The following is a 14,045-nucleotide window of genomic DNA, read 5'->3' as shown; positions in this document are numbered from 1 at the left end:
AGGAAGAAGTACTCACGTTCTTGAAGCTTTGGAAGGTTTGAAGAAACTTGAGAGGAAATGAGGTTGTGTGCTGCCAAGGTGCTAAAGGAATGAAAGGAAGGGGGCTACCCTTTATATAGGGGTAAGGGTGCTGCCCAAAAGTGAGTGTGCTGCCAAGGGAGTGGGATATATACACTAAAGTCCCAATATTTTCATCGATTTGACAAGAAAGTCCTAAACTTTATTTTTTTGACAGTAAAGTCCAAATTACCGGCAATTTTTGACACTTTTACACTTTTTTCCCGATTAGCCGGTAATTAGGATTTTTTTGTCAAAAAAATAAAGTTTAGGACTTTCTTGTCAAATCGTCAATTAGGACTTTACTGTCAAAAAAATAAAGTTTAGGACTTTTTTGTCAAATCATTGAAAACATTGAGAATTTAGTGTATATATCATTTTTTTGTTAGAAATTTAATGGTATGATACTCTGTAAGCATAAGAGTTATTCAAACATTCTCTAGTCAACTAGATCCTATTGAAATCCTTAACGTTTGCTTATTGTTAAATCGTTTTTTTTAATCTCAACAAACCGACATTGAAAAAAATGGAGATAATCAAGAAAGAAAGAAAGAACCAGGGTTGTGTTGGCTTTTTGCAGTCCCAAAAATGGAGAAATAAGAAACCGAAAAAAACGAAATTGCCCTTCTTTCCCTTCTCAACATTCACACCCTTTTGGCTAGACATGTGTTGTTTGTGTTTGTATAATCTGTTCCCACTTTTTAGTTTAAGATTTGGCGGCGAACCAAGAAGAAACTTTTACAAAGGTGAAAAGACTTGTAAAACTTTCTTCTTACTTCGCCGCCAAATCTTGAACTAAAAAGTGGGGACAGATTATACAAACACAAACAACACATACCTAGTCAAAAATGTGTGAATGTGGAGAATGGAATGAAGGGCAATTTCATTTTTTTCGGTTTCTTATTTCTCCATTTTTTGGGACTGCAAAAAGTCAACACAACCGTGGTTCTTTTTTTTTTTCTTGATTATCTCCATTTTTTTCAATGTCGGTTTGTTGAGATTAAAAAAATGATTTAACAAGAAGCAAACGTTAAAAATTTCAATAGGATCTAGCTAACTAGAGAATGTTTCAATAACTCTTATGCTTAAAGAGTATCATACCATTAAATTTCTAACAAAAAAAAGAATGATATATACACTAAAGTCCCAATTTTTTCAACGATTTGACAAGAAAATTCTAAATTTTTTTTTATAGTAAAGTACTAATTGATGATTTGACAAGAAAGTCATAAACTTTATTTTTTTGACAAAAAAGTCCTAATTACCGGCTAACCGGGAAAAAAGGGTAAAAATGTCAAAATTTGCCGGTAATTTGGACTTTACTGTCAAAAAAATAAAGTTTAAGACTTTCTTGTCAAATCGATGAAAATATTGGGACTTTAGTGTATATATCCCCCTATATAAATATGAATATATTATTAAGTCTATCTAACTTTTATCTACATTGATATAAATTTATTTCAATCTGACATATATCTACCATATTTTGGATCTTAAAATATATTTTTTCTTTATATGATTATAAAGTACTGTTTTCATACATTGTTCAATTCCACAAAAATTTAACAAATTATGTCATTCTCATTGAATATAATAATTTATATATCGTCCAATTTTCAAACTAATTATACTTTCCCGGTGTTTTCCTCATAGAATATATAAGTCCTAATTTTACATACAAAAATAAAGTACTTGGTCAAATAATAATAAAAAGAATGTCTTTGGTTTGTGTGTTCCACCTTCTATCATCTTTATTCTGTTTCAAAAGACACAAATCGACATCACCATTTTATTTTGTCTTTGATTCAATATTATTTGTACAACACTCAAGTATTATGTCTAACCAAAACTATTTAACATAAGATGAAATTAAAAGAACATATAGAACCGGGATACAGATTTTTTTTTTCTTTATACCGACAGTACTATATGGCCATATGGGTTAATTATAAATGTTGTCAGTAACAAAACGAAATAATGCTATGATTAATACCATTAAGGTTTTAGGTTTGTATCCAACTATCCATACATGAATTAATTGGCATTTGTCTAAAGGAGTGGACTTTTTGGGCTTCAAAATTGACATATAAGCCAAAACTAATAAACGTGCTTCCCTCAATGCTATCCTCCATCTCCATCACCCTCTATCCCTTTTCTTCTTCCTTCCTGTTCCCACTTTCTCTCTCCAAACTTTTGCCATTTTCAAGCTTTTCTTGAACTCCACATACACCAGCTGAATTATTGTTGTCTTTATCTACTGGTTTAGTCAAACCTCTTAATTTAATACCCCACATTATTCTCTGCTAAATGTCCGGGTTTATTGATTTTGAATTCCCTTTTTCTCTAAATTAACCAGTAACCGAAGCTTAAAAGACACCAGCTCCTTCTATTGTTGGTGGTTCTAATCCCAATTATATCAGGTCAGAAGATAATTCTCTATCTTTATTGTCGGTTTCTGTTTGGGTAGCTCGAAATTGTGCTATTTTTCAAAAAATATCTTAGCTTTAAACCAAATGGGATTGTTTGAAGTGCGAATGTTTTAGTCATGGGTTTTTGTTGTTTTACCCAGATATTGGAAGAAATTTAAGATACTTAAGTGTTCTTAGTACACTGTAATTGTATGGGTTCAAACTTCAAAATTTTGTTCTTTTGCCTTTTTTTTTCGAGAATCCTTTGAGGTTTGTTTTAGGGGAAGATACAAACTTTTGATTCTGTTAAGGATACTACATGGGTATGTTTGTTCGTGATTCTCATTGGTTTGAAAATTTTGTTTTATGTGGAGTTTGTCGTACAAGTTATCTTAAATTTTAATGCTGCATTCTTTTGTTTAATATTTTTATCGTTGTTGTTTCTTATAAACAATTAAACTTCAACTGATTCAATTCTCCAGGTCCTTTAACAACAATACCTTCATCTGACAATGTTTTATTGAATATCTTCATCTCAATTCTAACAACCAAATCGATTATTTCATCAATTTCAGAAAAAACGATGGAAACACTAACCTCATCTGCTGCATCTCCGGCCAACTATGACGAGATCGCTATGCAGCAAACATTGCTATTTTCCGACAGTTTGAAGGTAATTTCATCATCTCATGTTCTTGATTCTCTGTTTTGCGTGTTGTAATGGTTGATTTTATTTCAGGATTTAAAGAATCTGAGAAAACAACTGTATGCAGCTGCTGAATACTTTGAATTATCTTACACCAATGATGACCAAAAACAACTGTGAGTAAGGAAATTACTTAAAAGCCATTGTAACAAATTTCAGCTTAAGTTTACTTGTTTTTGTTGTGTTGTAACAGAGTGGTTGAAACCTTAAAAGATTATGCAATCAAAGCTCTGGTGAACACAGTTGACCATTTGGGTGCTGTGTCATGTAAGGTCAACGACCTTTTAAGTGAAAAAGTGAATGAAGTTTCAACAACGGAGCTTCGAGTATCATCTATTCAACAGGTTCTTTTTCATTTCACATTAGGAAATAGGAATCTTGACAAAATATTGATTTCTAATTCCATTATTAATTATTTGATATTGTTGTGTGGATTACAGAGACTAAGAGTATGCCAGGGGTGTTTTGATCATGAAGGCTTAGCACAACAGTCTTCATTGATAAATATTCCAAAGTACCATAAAAGATATATCTTGCCAGGTAACAAAACCTTAATTTTCTTTAATTGTTTTGCCAAATGATCCATTAATTTAATTGTTTTTTAAAATTTTTAATGCTCAGTTGGAGAGACAATGCAAGGTGGTATAAGAACAAAATCAAAGTACCAAGGATGCAGTTTGGATGATGAAGACGAGTGGCATGAATTCAAGAATGGTAACAATTTTATTCGGTTGTTTGTTACTTTGTTTTATATATAAAAACATTCAATATTCTTAAAACTTAAAATCTTAAATCTGTTTTTTGTTACACGCAGCTGTTCGTGCAACAATCAAAGAAAAAGAAACACCACCATCTTTGGCCAGGTAAATCCTTTTTTTTATTTCAAATAAGAAATATTATTACATTCACTTCATGTCTAATTATTAAAGATTAAATCAAATAAAAAAATGAAGCAAAAGACGATCCCCGTCTCCTACACCCCAACAACCAGGATCGTTTGCTTTCACTGCTGCAGTCACAAGAAAAGATTTAGGTATGCACACATTCATTTTTTTATTTTACATCTAAAGTTTTTTTTTTTTTTTTTTGGCTTAACCCATTAAGCCATTATGTTCAAGACTAAGGGGTTCTTTGATATGCCTCTTACTGGATCGAGTAAGAGGCTGGTTGGGTCTAACTCAGTCATATTCAAACTGTTTGATACCACAATTAGAAATCTCTGATTCAGTCCCATGCTGACTCGATCATATCTGATTTGGTCCTAAACTATCAAACAGCCCCCAAGTCAAAAAAACAACCACCATGTATAACTATCCAAATGAAGTGTTTAGCTCATTGACTAACAAAGAAACATCCCTTTAATTTTCTCTAAAAAGACAAAATCTTTAACTCTTCTTCATCATGAATCAGAAAAAAGATCAATTTCACCACGAAGATTTTCTCTTTTGCGTACGGGTTCTTTGTCTAGTAGGCCAACAACCCCAAATTCAAGATCGACTACTCCTACTAATCGCAGTAGGCCAACAACTCCAACCACGGTTTCCCGACAAATGGTAATTAATAGTTATTAATACACAAACACTTTTAATGCTTTTTCTTGATTCAAATATTGTTGTGATGATGGACCAATGGTTCGCTTCCATGTGTAGCTTTCGGAGCCTAGGAAATCGGCTTCAATGCGTATGCATGCTGACAGAGAAACAAATAGAGAGACAGACCAGAACCAGAACCAGATTCCAAGCAAAAGTAAACGGCTACTCAAGGCATTGCTTAGTAGACGCAAGTCTAAGAAAGATGACATGCTTTACACTTATTTGGATGAATATTAAAGAAAAAGCTCAGGTCAAAAGTTGGCATACACATGTGCTTGTTGTAATCTTTGTTCAAGTCATCAAGTGATAGAATGTATTATTTTTATTATTCTCGTGAACAACATTAGGTTTCTAAATTCTCATCATCATTATATAACATAATGTTTAATCAATGTTACACACACATGTATCTCGAAATCCAGATATCATTATGCTACAACAACCGAAATCAAACAAGTATAATACAGTAAATTAATAACACTACATGTTTTGATGCTCAAGATCACCAAATTGTTCGATTGTTTTTGTGGCTAGTGTTAAGGCATCCATAAAGGCGCTATATGATGCACGAAGAAATCTAGCTTCAACTGCTTCAAAATGCCTGTAAAGTATAAACACAAGCTTTTAAATCACCTAATTGGTCACAATATTTCCTATTTGTTTATATCATTTAACTCACACTGAAAGTTTCCCATCAGACACTGACATCAGCCGCTTGACTTTATCTGGTTGAAGCTGGAAATGGGAAGATGAGGATAAAATAGTAAATTAGTAATAATGGCATAAATGATGAAGAAATTATAAAAGTATACCTCCTTGTCAACAGCTAGTGTTGAATATACTATGCGAGCATTTTCATCGGACTTATAATCTACATCCAAATCACTGTAGACAAAAGCTTATGATGAGATTTTGAATACAAACTTTAAACATCTTAAGCATGTTGCTATTTTATGGGCATTACATTTACATATTGGTGGTTAATTCTAGAAAGTGCAAAACTCACCAGCTGAATTCCCATGGAGATGGAATAGTTTTTTGGGCATCTTTTTCAATCACAGGAGCAGCGGAATCCATTTTTATCTGAGAAAAATACAAATATGTTTAGTTCCATTTACCACTTTTCAAGATTTAATAAAAAATTAGTGGGATTACCTAAATAGCCACCTTTTTTTGCAGATAACATCTGCAAAATGGGTCGAAACCACCAAAACAACTTTGTTTTTGTGATTTTTGTAGATGGCCCAACCCATTTCACAGATGTCTCACTAGGGGTGTAAACGAGCCAAGCCCGAGCTCGTTTAAGTTATGAGGGGCTCGAGCTCAAGCTCGGCTCGATTCGAGCTTTATTGCACCGAGTTAGGCTCGAGCTCGTGAAGAATTACACAGGCTCAGCTCTGGCTTAAGATCGGCTCGTTTTTTGTCTGATGAGCCTAAATAAGCTTAAGCTCCGTTCAAGCTCATTAAGAAAGCTCGTTTACTATTACCCTACGTCTCTAATTCCTCAAATATTTTTTTATTTTAATATATAAAAATAATAATAATGTATATCATATATAGGCTCGTTTGGGCTCGGTTAAGCAAGCTCGCGAGCTCACTGATTGAAGCTCGGCTCGAGCTCGGTTTGGGCTCGTTTAATCCGATCTCGAGTCAAGCTTTTAAGGAGTCGATCCCGAATAGCTCAAGAATAGCTCGGCTCACTTACACCCCTAGGTCCCACAAATTATATGTAACAAAACTTCCATTTTCGTATTTTTCTTCATTTTACATAAAAAACAAAAACAAAAAAAAAAATTTTAATTCTCTAAAAAACACGGTCAAACATAACTCCCAATTATACTCCTAAACACCGATCTCCTTTCAAAGATCATATTTTAAGGTATTGGAATTTTAATTTAAGGTTATTGTTTCTTTTTAGATTATAAGGATACATCATACATGTTGGTTTTATGAATGTTTAATAAAATAAGTAGCCAAATATTTATTTTTAAGCAAAAATTTGATGAGAAATGCCGTTTTCGCGGATGATATCCTGGAAAATGTTCCCAGATATCTGATTTGACTTTTTTTTGTTTTTTTTTTTTTTTATCTGCCTAAAGTTCAAGAATATCGCATTTCAGCTAATATATACCATAACTGACATTTACTTAAAGAGTTGAATCTAGTAATTAAATACTGAACATTCTGTATCACAAAATCAAATTGCTCGTGATTACACCAAAATCCATAGAAATGTGCATTAGGAAAACAGTAAGTTGACTTAAAAAATAAAATTGAAATTGCACTTCTTTCTTTGATTTTAGTTAATAATTTATAATCAGGTCATATCAATCGATCTGCTGTCATGTCTAAGTCAACAATAAAACGTCGGAAAAATTGCTTACCAATTTACTGCGTTACCGGATTCTGACAAGACGAAGGATACAGGAGGTGTCTACGGCGGCGTCCGAGGGAATGAATGGCCGGAAGCAGATGTGTGGAGGCCGGAGGGTTTTAGACGCACTTATTAGTTATCAGTCTGTAAAGCCTCAATAAATCGGTGATATGGATAGACTTTTAAAATGGGCCTCATTCCCATCTATTGTTTTAGGCCCAAAAGCTCAATTTTAATTTTAATAATTTCATTTCTCTGGAAATTGTCTTCCTCAAATATCTTCAATTATTTGATCATAATATCCGAGTAATTATGAAATAAAAGTTGAGTACAAATAATGGCAAAACCAGAAACATACTTTAAAGTTCAAACTCAAATTTATATACATACTTCCAACTTTAACATCCTATTTACAGACATCAGAAATCCTTCAAGATTATAAACAAACACATCTATATACTAGACAAGATCTGTATATAGAACAAATCTTCAACTCTATTTACAAACATAACATTAACATGGACATGTTCAAATGTTCAATTGTTGAAACAAACCAATCAATTAACCAACAAATTCATCTGAATAACCAACCCAATGTCCAACCAAGTAAGAAACCCGCACCACCAAGACTCAAACCCAAAACAAAGCTCCCAAAAGACTTGCCATTTTTGTATCTTGATGATCCAGAGTCAGCCTTCTCCTTCTTCTTTCTCTTCCAAACCCTTTGCTGATGATACTTACTGTTCCTAGTAGCTTCCAGTTGCAATATACGAAACCATTGCTTGTAAGCAAATAGCTGTGAAGCTTGCTTCATAAACTGACTGATCATGTCTTCTTTTTCGTTGTTTGCTTTTTGTGCAGCTTTTTCAGCTTCCCTTGCTCGTGTTTGAGAATGGCAAAGTGCTTCCAAAAGCTCAGCCTTGCTCAGTTCATCTTGACTCTTTTTCTCTGCTTCAAATTCCTTGATTTTTGCATATTTTTCTTCCATTTCCATGGTTTCCCATGATGGTTCCCAGAAAGAGGTGGGATTTTCTTTAGGTTGATGGTGTAACCACCATTTGGTGTCACCTGCAAGATCATATAACTTGACTCCATCACCAGGACTTTCTTCTGAAGGTGATTTAGATGAAGATGGTGAAGTTCCCTTGTAATCTTCTTGAACTACGGAACTATTAGCGTAATGAACCCACCTAGGCTTACCTTCTCCTGAATCCATTATCTCCTGAACAGAGATTTACAGAAAAATCAAACGAATAATTAGGAAATAGCACATCCGCCGCCGGTTACTAAAATAATTTCTAAATCGATATCAATTTTGCATAACTAAGTTCTAGATTTGAAGTCAAAGTGGAGCTATCCTACAAATCGGATAGTTAAAATTTAATCGAAAACAATCAAACCTGAAAACTTCAGAGTCGTTGTAGGGTTAACCATGGAATTAAGCAACAATCAGATACAAGAGCAATTGATTACTCATCTCAAGAGTTGATCCGATTAAACAAAGTAGAAATTGGTAGATAATTAATGATGAAACGAACAATAAAGAGCAATACCTGTTTAACATGAAGATGGGTAACGAGATATCGATCGATGAATCTGGTTTCTTGGTTGGTGGTCGTATTCAGCCTTCAGGTTTTTGTTTTGCTAACTGCAAGTGTGAATTACAAGACACGTCCTCCACTATTGCAAAAGTTTCAAATCAAACCCTATAATACGTTTTTAACATTAATCGTCCCTCAAACAAGAACAGCTCTTCATATTGATCCTTCTATCTATTACCATTTAAGGTCTTTGTTTCCCTCAATGCAATCATCAATAATGGAATGGACATAGGTAATAAAATAAACAAGGTAATGATATAAATAATTACATTTCATTGGCATGTATAGTTGACTCGAAGAAATCAAACGAATCATTAAAACATGTTATTTGTTAATTAATAACAAAAAAACTAAATAAAATTAAAATTGATCAATAATGAGCAAATGTTGTTTTATAAAAAAATAAATTTTAAGCAAATAATGATAAATTCATTTCATTCGATATACATATTATATGATATCTAATTAATTAAAAAGATTATATACAATATAAAATACTTACAAAATAAAAAGAAAAATACCATAAACTCTTTAAATATAATTATAATAAATATATTTTTCATATATCTTGTAAAACTAAAAAAATATCTAATTGAAATTTTTAAAATTAATTTTTTTTTTTTTGAAGATTATATGAATAAAAAAAATTATAATTATAATACATATAATTTCATTTTCGACATACTAAAAAATAATAATTCTTCGTGATATAATGAAAATTCCATGAAATATTTTGTAAGAAATGTTTCATTCAATTCCTTGGCGACAACCAAATTTTTCTATTTGTTTTCATTTTGTGATAACATTCTATTAATTTCTGCATACCAAACGCTATCTATGTTTTCTATTATAAGGATTTTGCAACGTAAAGTGTCTTCTGCTTTTTAATTTAATACTATTAACAATATCCATCAAGAAACAAATATTTTGCTCACATATAGGATTGGGAAAAAATGTATATAAGAGAGCAACTTTCTGTTTAAGATAAATGTGTTATTTAATGGATCAGAAACTTAAAAGATTATAAGGTGTCAATTTATGTTTAATCACGTTGGTGGCTATAGGTCTACCCAAAAAGGGGAGGAACATGAGGCATGAGCACTTCAACTAGGAGCCGGAAGAAAAACTCCAAAAAAAGACTCATAACTTCATAAGTCATAATGTTGAAAGCTATATCGGGATGAAATAACTCCAATATATAGAATGAATTCATTATGTTTAATTAATAAATACATACATATAACTGTATCATATCAAATATATCGAAGCTAAAGAATTTTATGGAAAACTTAAGGTGCGTTTAGTTACGTAAAAATGGACCGTTTTCCGAAAAAAATTTCCAAGAAAAATGAGAATTTTGAAAACGCGTTTAGTTTGTCTATTTTTCTAAAGTTTTCACGGAAAATGAACATTTCTGTTTTCTAAAATTACAAAGAAATTGGAATTTTTTGGAAAACCAATAAATCATTGTTTTCCATATTTTTCTAATTCCAAAATTTTTTAAAAATATAAACACACGCCTTCCCTCACACCCAACCCACCACACCCCTACCTACCCACCCCCCCCCACACACACACCCACCCACAACACATAGACACACACCCCCACAAACACACATACACACACAAAACCCACACAAACCCACCACACCCCTACACACCCACCCACCCCCACCCCCCCACACACACAACCCACCCCCACCCCCCACACATACACACACACACCCACAAACACACATACAACCCACATCCCCCCACCCCCACCCAAACCTATCTCATACCTACCCACCCCCACCCCTACCTACTCCAAAGATATGAATTAATGCATTAAACTTAGCCCAAAACCTCATATGAATAACATTAAAATAAAATGCACCATGAAATGATTTGGTAACCATGGATGATCAATCTCAGATCGATATGAGGTAGGGTGAAGTGGAGTGGGATAGGGTGGGGTAGGGGTTGGTGGGGTAGTGTGGGATGAGGTAGGGTGGGGTGGGGTAGTGTGGGATGAGGTAGGGTAGGTTAGGGTGGGTGGGGGTGGAGTGTGAGTGGCATTGCGGCTTTGTGTGATGTTAGTTAAAATAATAAAAATTGGAAAATGAAAACTCATAGAAAAATGCACTTCTAAACGCGTTTTCTAATTTTCTAAAACGGAAAATGAAAAATGAATAAGATTTAACTAAACGCGTTTTCTAATTTTCCAATGAAAACTGAAAGCGGAAAACGAAAACTGAAAACGGAAAACAGAAAATGAAAACTATTTTTCCGCAACTAAAGCCAACCTTACACTCTTACAAAAGTCCATGGACTACTTTAACACATTACACATGGAACCACACCAACAAAATCCAACAAAAATCTTACAATCGCAAATGTAACCCTCCCCAAACCACATCAAGAACAAGCCTTCTATTACAAAACCATTGCTTTGACCTTCTTTTTTTTTTCATTTCATTTAACATCAATTCTTTCATAAACTCAAAGTCAGATGGGTTGCTTGGATGCCAAACCCAAATTTTTTGTAGCTCCTCGTTTGTTAATCTGAAAATTTCCTTTCAAAAAAAAAAGAAAAAAAAATCATTTCTTCTGTGTTAGAATTTTAGATCACCTGGTAGGAAGTTCTCACAAGTCTGTATTACAGTATTGGTAAATGAATCTAACAGATCCCTTGCTTTTCCTTCTTGTTTATGGTTTCTTAATCTGATCATAAGGGTTTACATCCATGGTTTTGTCAAGGTAAACTGTCACCAAGGTGCTTACAAATACAAACTGTTGAAGACAATAGCCTATATCAGTATCAGTTCTTGCATTTCTCTTGGGCTATTGATTACATCAATAAACATCTACACTAAAGTCTCCAAGCTTCTTCAAGTGTTCAATTCATACCCTCAATTTATCTTTCCACTGGCATAAATCGCCATGACCATATTCTTAGCAAAACTCCCAACAAACAATGGAGGTGAAAACAGTTTATCCAAAGCTCTATCTTTAAAGAAAGCTCTTGTAGATCTTGTAATCTTTGACAATTGCTTTAAAGACTTTTTGGGATTTTGTCAGAATCAGATTGAATGAAGATTTAAGACTATTCACACAATCGGAAAAGATGAGCGGTTTCATCAGATTCATAATCCGAAAACATACGACCCTCCAATTCCTCCCCCGATTCAAACCCATTTTCACAAACATCTTCACCGGAATTGGAATTGGCAGCAGTTTGTTTCTTATATAACCCTCGGCTCTTATCCAGAAACCCTTCCTTCATCAAACATCGAAACCTCTCCCTGATTTCAGAGATCGGGTGTTTCTGAACAAGTTGATGACGATCATACGCTTCCCGAAGAACAACTGTTTGGGTGTTGTTCTTCTTTGAGATGTAGAAAATCCCGGGATGACGCTCGAAAACCTTTGTGAATTTCTGAGGAAGATTCAATGGATTCCGGAGATTGCTCACATTCCGGCGATCGGTTTTCTTTTCAATCGTGAGATGTAAAAGTTCGTGAAATACTCCGACAATTCTCTTCTCGGAAACATCCGTCCGTCGATCCAAATGACTGGAATCGGAATATGGCGATGTGTATGGGAGCCTCTGCCATTCCTCCAACCACTTCATTGACTTCCGATTTAACCCAAATCCCCGTGGGAATCCCACATTAAAACTTAATCTACCATTTTTAACATCGTCTTCTTCCGCATTCGTTTCTAATTGGGAAAGGGGAAGCTCACTGGGTGGAGATATGAGTTTTAAAGCGAGACGATTGTGGGGAAGAGGAATCAAAGAGAACATATGTTCGTATTTTGAGATGAAAGAATCGAGATAATCGTAAGGCAAACCCAAATCCCATTTCAATTGGTCGATTGTATGTAAAGGAAGAATCGTGTCTTTTGTGAGGAGAAGAAGCTTTGAAATTCTATCGAGGAAATCTTTCTGATTTTGCTGGAAAACCGCCATGGATTCTTGGTTTAGTCGAATGGCATCTGGGGTTAATCTAAACCAGGGAACAAGAGTACCACCGGTGTCAGGCAGATGAAATTCATCGAAAATATTTGGGTATCTTCTCATAAAGGTGGAAACTTTGAGGTCTTCGGGAAGACCCAGTTGGCCTCTCCGCCGGCCGGAGAGACGGTAGATGGGGAGGCAACAACCAGGGTCGGCTGCTATAACTGACACGATTACCCAGGCTGCTCTGAGCTCTCTTTCACCGGTTACAACAGAATCTAGTACATTATCCTTCACCCATTTCAATTTTACGTTAACTAAATTGTATCTTTGATTATGTCTAAACCCTAGATTACTATGGTGATTGCAGGGAAATTTGCAATTTTTCCCGAAACCCAAACTCCATCGGAGCATCTTCAGCGTATTATACAATTTGACTAGTGATTCAAAGCAATTAACGATTAGAGGACTTAAGAAACAAACTATGTGGGAAAAATACCTGCAGTTCTGAGATAGAGGAGATGTCGGCGGTGCGAATTGTTGTCGATGCACCTCAGAGTCGTTTTAGGGTTAACCGTGGAATTCAAGGAACAATTCGATACAAATGCAATTTAGTAGTCATCTCAATAGTTGATTGGATTAAACAAGAATTTGGCATCGATGATGAAACGTACAAAAAAGAGCAGTACCTGCTAAACATGAAAGTGGGATGGCGAATCCGGTTTCATGGTGGCTGGTGGTGGTCATATTCACGCTTATGTTTTGCTAAATGTGTGAATAACAAGATTCATCCTTCACTATTACAAAGTTCCAAATATAACCCTTTACTACGTGTTTAGATTGATCCTTAAACAAGAATAGGTCTTCAAATTGATCCTTCTATCATTTACAGTTTAGTAGTTTACCATCTTTGTTAGGTGTGAAGATGTTGGGCCGACCCATATATGGACACACTTTAAAATTAATATCCGACCGGATCACAACCAATTTCGTTGTATTGTTTGAGATCTTTAGCCTATTTAAGAAGTTGGTTGAACCGAATCCAACCCAAATCAATTCATTACCGAGCGGGGCCTAATGTCAAGCAGAGCCTGATGCCGGGCGGGGCCCGATGAAGGGGTTGGGGCCCAGTATATGTGATTATGTGTATTGTATGTGGTGGTATGGGGAACTCACTAGGGTTCGTGCTTACGGTTTTTAGTTTTGGTTTCAGGTATTTCCAGTAGCAAAGGGAATAGCTCGGGATGACTGCATTGCACACACTATGATGTTTAGCCTGGGATGTTTACTCTGATGTTTTGAATTGGAAACTCTGATAATAATGTTTTGAAATACTTTGACTCATGTTTTGATGAAATGGTTTGATA

General features: G+C 34.5%; 4 protein-coding genes and 1 long non-coding RNA gene across 5 annotated transcripts; 1 reads left to right on the top strand and 4 right to left on the bottom strand.

Annotated features, from left to right (window-relative positions):
• Nucleotides 1-2,175: 2,175 nt before the first annotated feature.
• On the top strand, nt 2,176-5,091 carry ABIL2 (ABL interactor-like protein 2). Its single transcript, XM_079068049.1, has 10 exons — nt 2,176-2,477; nt 3,041-3,138; nt 3,205-3,287; nt 3,365-3,515; nt 3,612-3,711; nt 3,793-3,885; nt 3,986-4,034; nt 4,125-4,204; nt 4,582-4,724; nt 4,821-5,091. Exons 2-10 carry the CDS (start codon nt 3,049-3,051, stop codon nt 4,998-5,000), a joined length of 969 nt encoding a protein of 322 aa, XP_078924175.1. The 5' UTR covers nt 2,176-2,477; nt 3,041-3,048; the 3' UTR covers nt 5,001-5,091.
• Nucleotides 5,092-5,106: 15 nt separating this feature from the next.
• LOC145133117 (uncharacterized) lies at nt 5,107-7,303 on the bottom strand. Its single transcript, XM_079068050.1, has 5 exons — nt 7,148-7,303; nt 5,770-5,846; nt 5,576-5,648; nt 5,443-5,498; nt 5,107-5,364 (listed from the first exon to the last, which is right to left on the bottom strand). Exons 2-5 carry the CDS (start codon nt 5,838-5,840, stop codon nt 5,244-5,246), a joined length of 321 nt encoding a protein of 106 aa, XP_078924176.1. The 5' UTR covers nt 5,841-5,846; nt 7,148-7,303; the 3' UTR covers nt 5,107-5,243.
• Nucleotides 7,304-7,495: 192 nt separating this feature from the next.
• LOC145129621 (uncharacterized) lies at nt 7,496-8,816 on the bottom strand. The gene is made up of 2 exons (XM_079064394.1): nt 8,691-8,816; nt 7,496-8,359 (listed from the first exon to the last, which is right to left on the bottom strand). Exon 2 carries the CDS (start codon nt 8,351-8,353, stop codon nt 7,712-7,714), a length of 642 nt encoding a protein of 213 aa, XP_078920520.1. The 5' UTR covers nt 8,354-8,359; nt 8,691-8,816; the 3' UTR covers nt 7,496-7,711.
• A 2,150-nt stretch (nt 8,817-10,966) lies between these two features.
• On the bottom strand, nt 10,967-13,183 carry LOC145129620 (Ubiquitin carboxyl-terminal hydrolase family protein). The gene has a single exon (XM_079064393.1). The coding sequence runs from the start codon at nt 13,090-13,092 to the stop codon at nt 11,824-11,826; it is 1,269 nt and encodes a 422-aa protein (XP_078920519.1). The 5' UTR covers nt 13,093-13,183; the 3' UTR covers nt 10,967-11,823.
• On the bottom strand, nt 10,967-13,470 carry LOC145129622 (uncharacterized). Its single transcript, XR_013717567.1, has 2 exons — nt 13,178-13,470; nt 10,967-11,293 (listed from the first exon to the last, which is right to left on the bottom strand). It is a non-coding gene; the product is annotated as an uncharacterized LOC145129622 (long non-coding RNA).
• Between the last annotated feature and the right edge of the window lie 575 nt (nt 13,471-14,045).

This window comes from Lactuca virosa, chromosome 8, assembly GCF_052849685.1.
Source record: "Lactuca virosa cultivar CGN04683 chromosome 8, Lactuca_virosa_CGN04683_v6, whole genome shotgun sequence".
Classification (NCBI taxonomy): domain Eukaryota; kingdom Viridiplantae; phylum Streptophyta; class Magnoliopsida; order Asterales; family Asteraceae; genus Lactuca; species Lactuca virosa.
The sequence above is the reverse complement of the archived record's forward strand: the minus strand, read 5'-3'. Positions and strand labels throughout refer to the sequence as shown.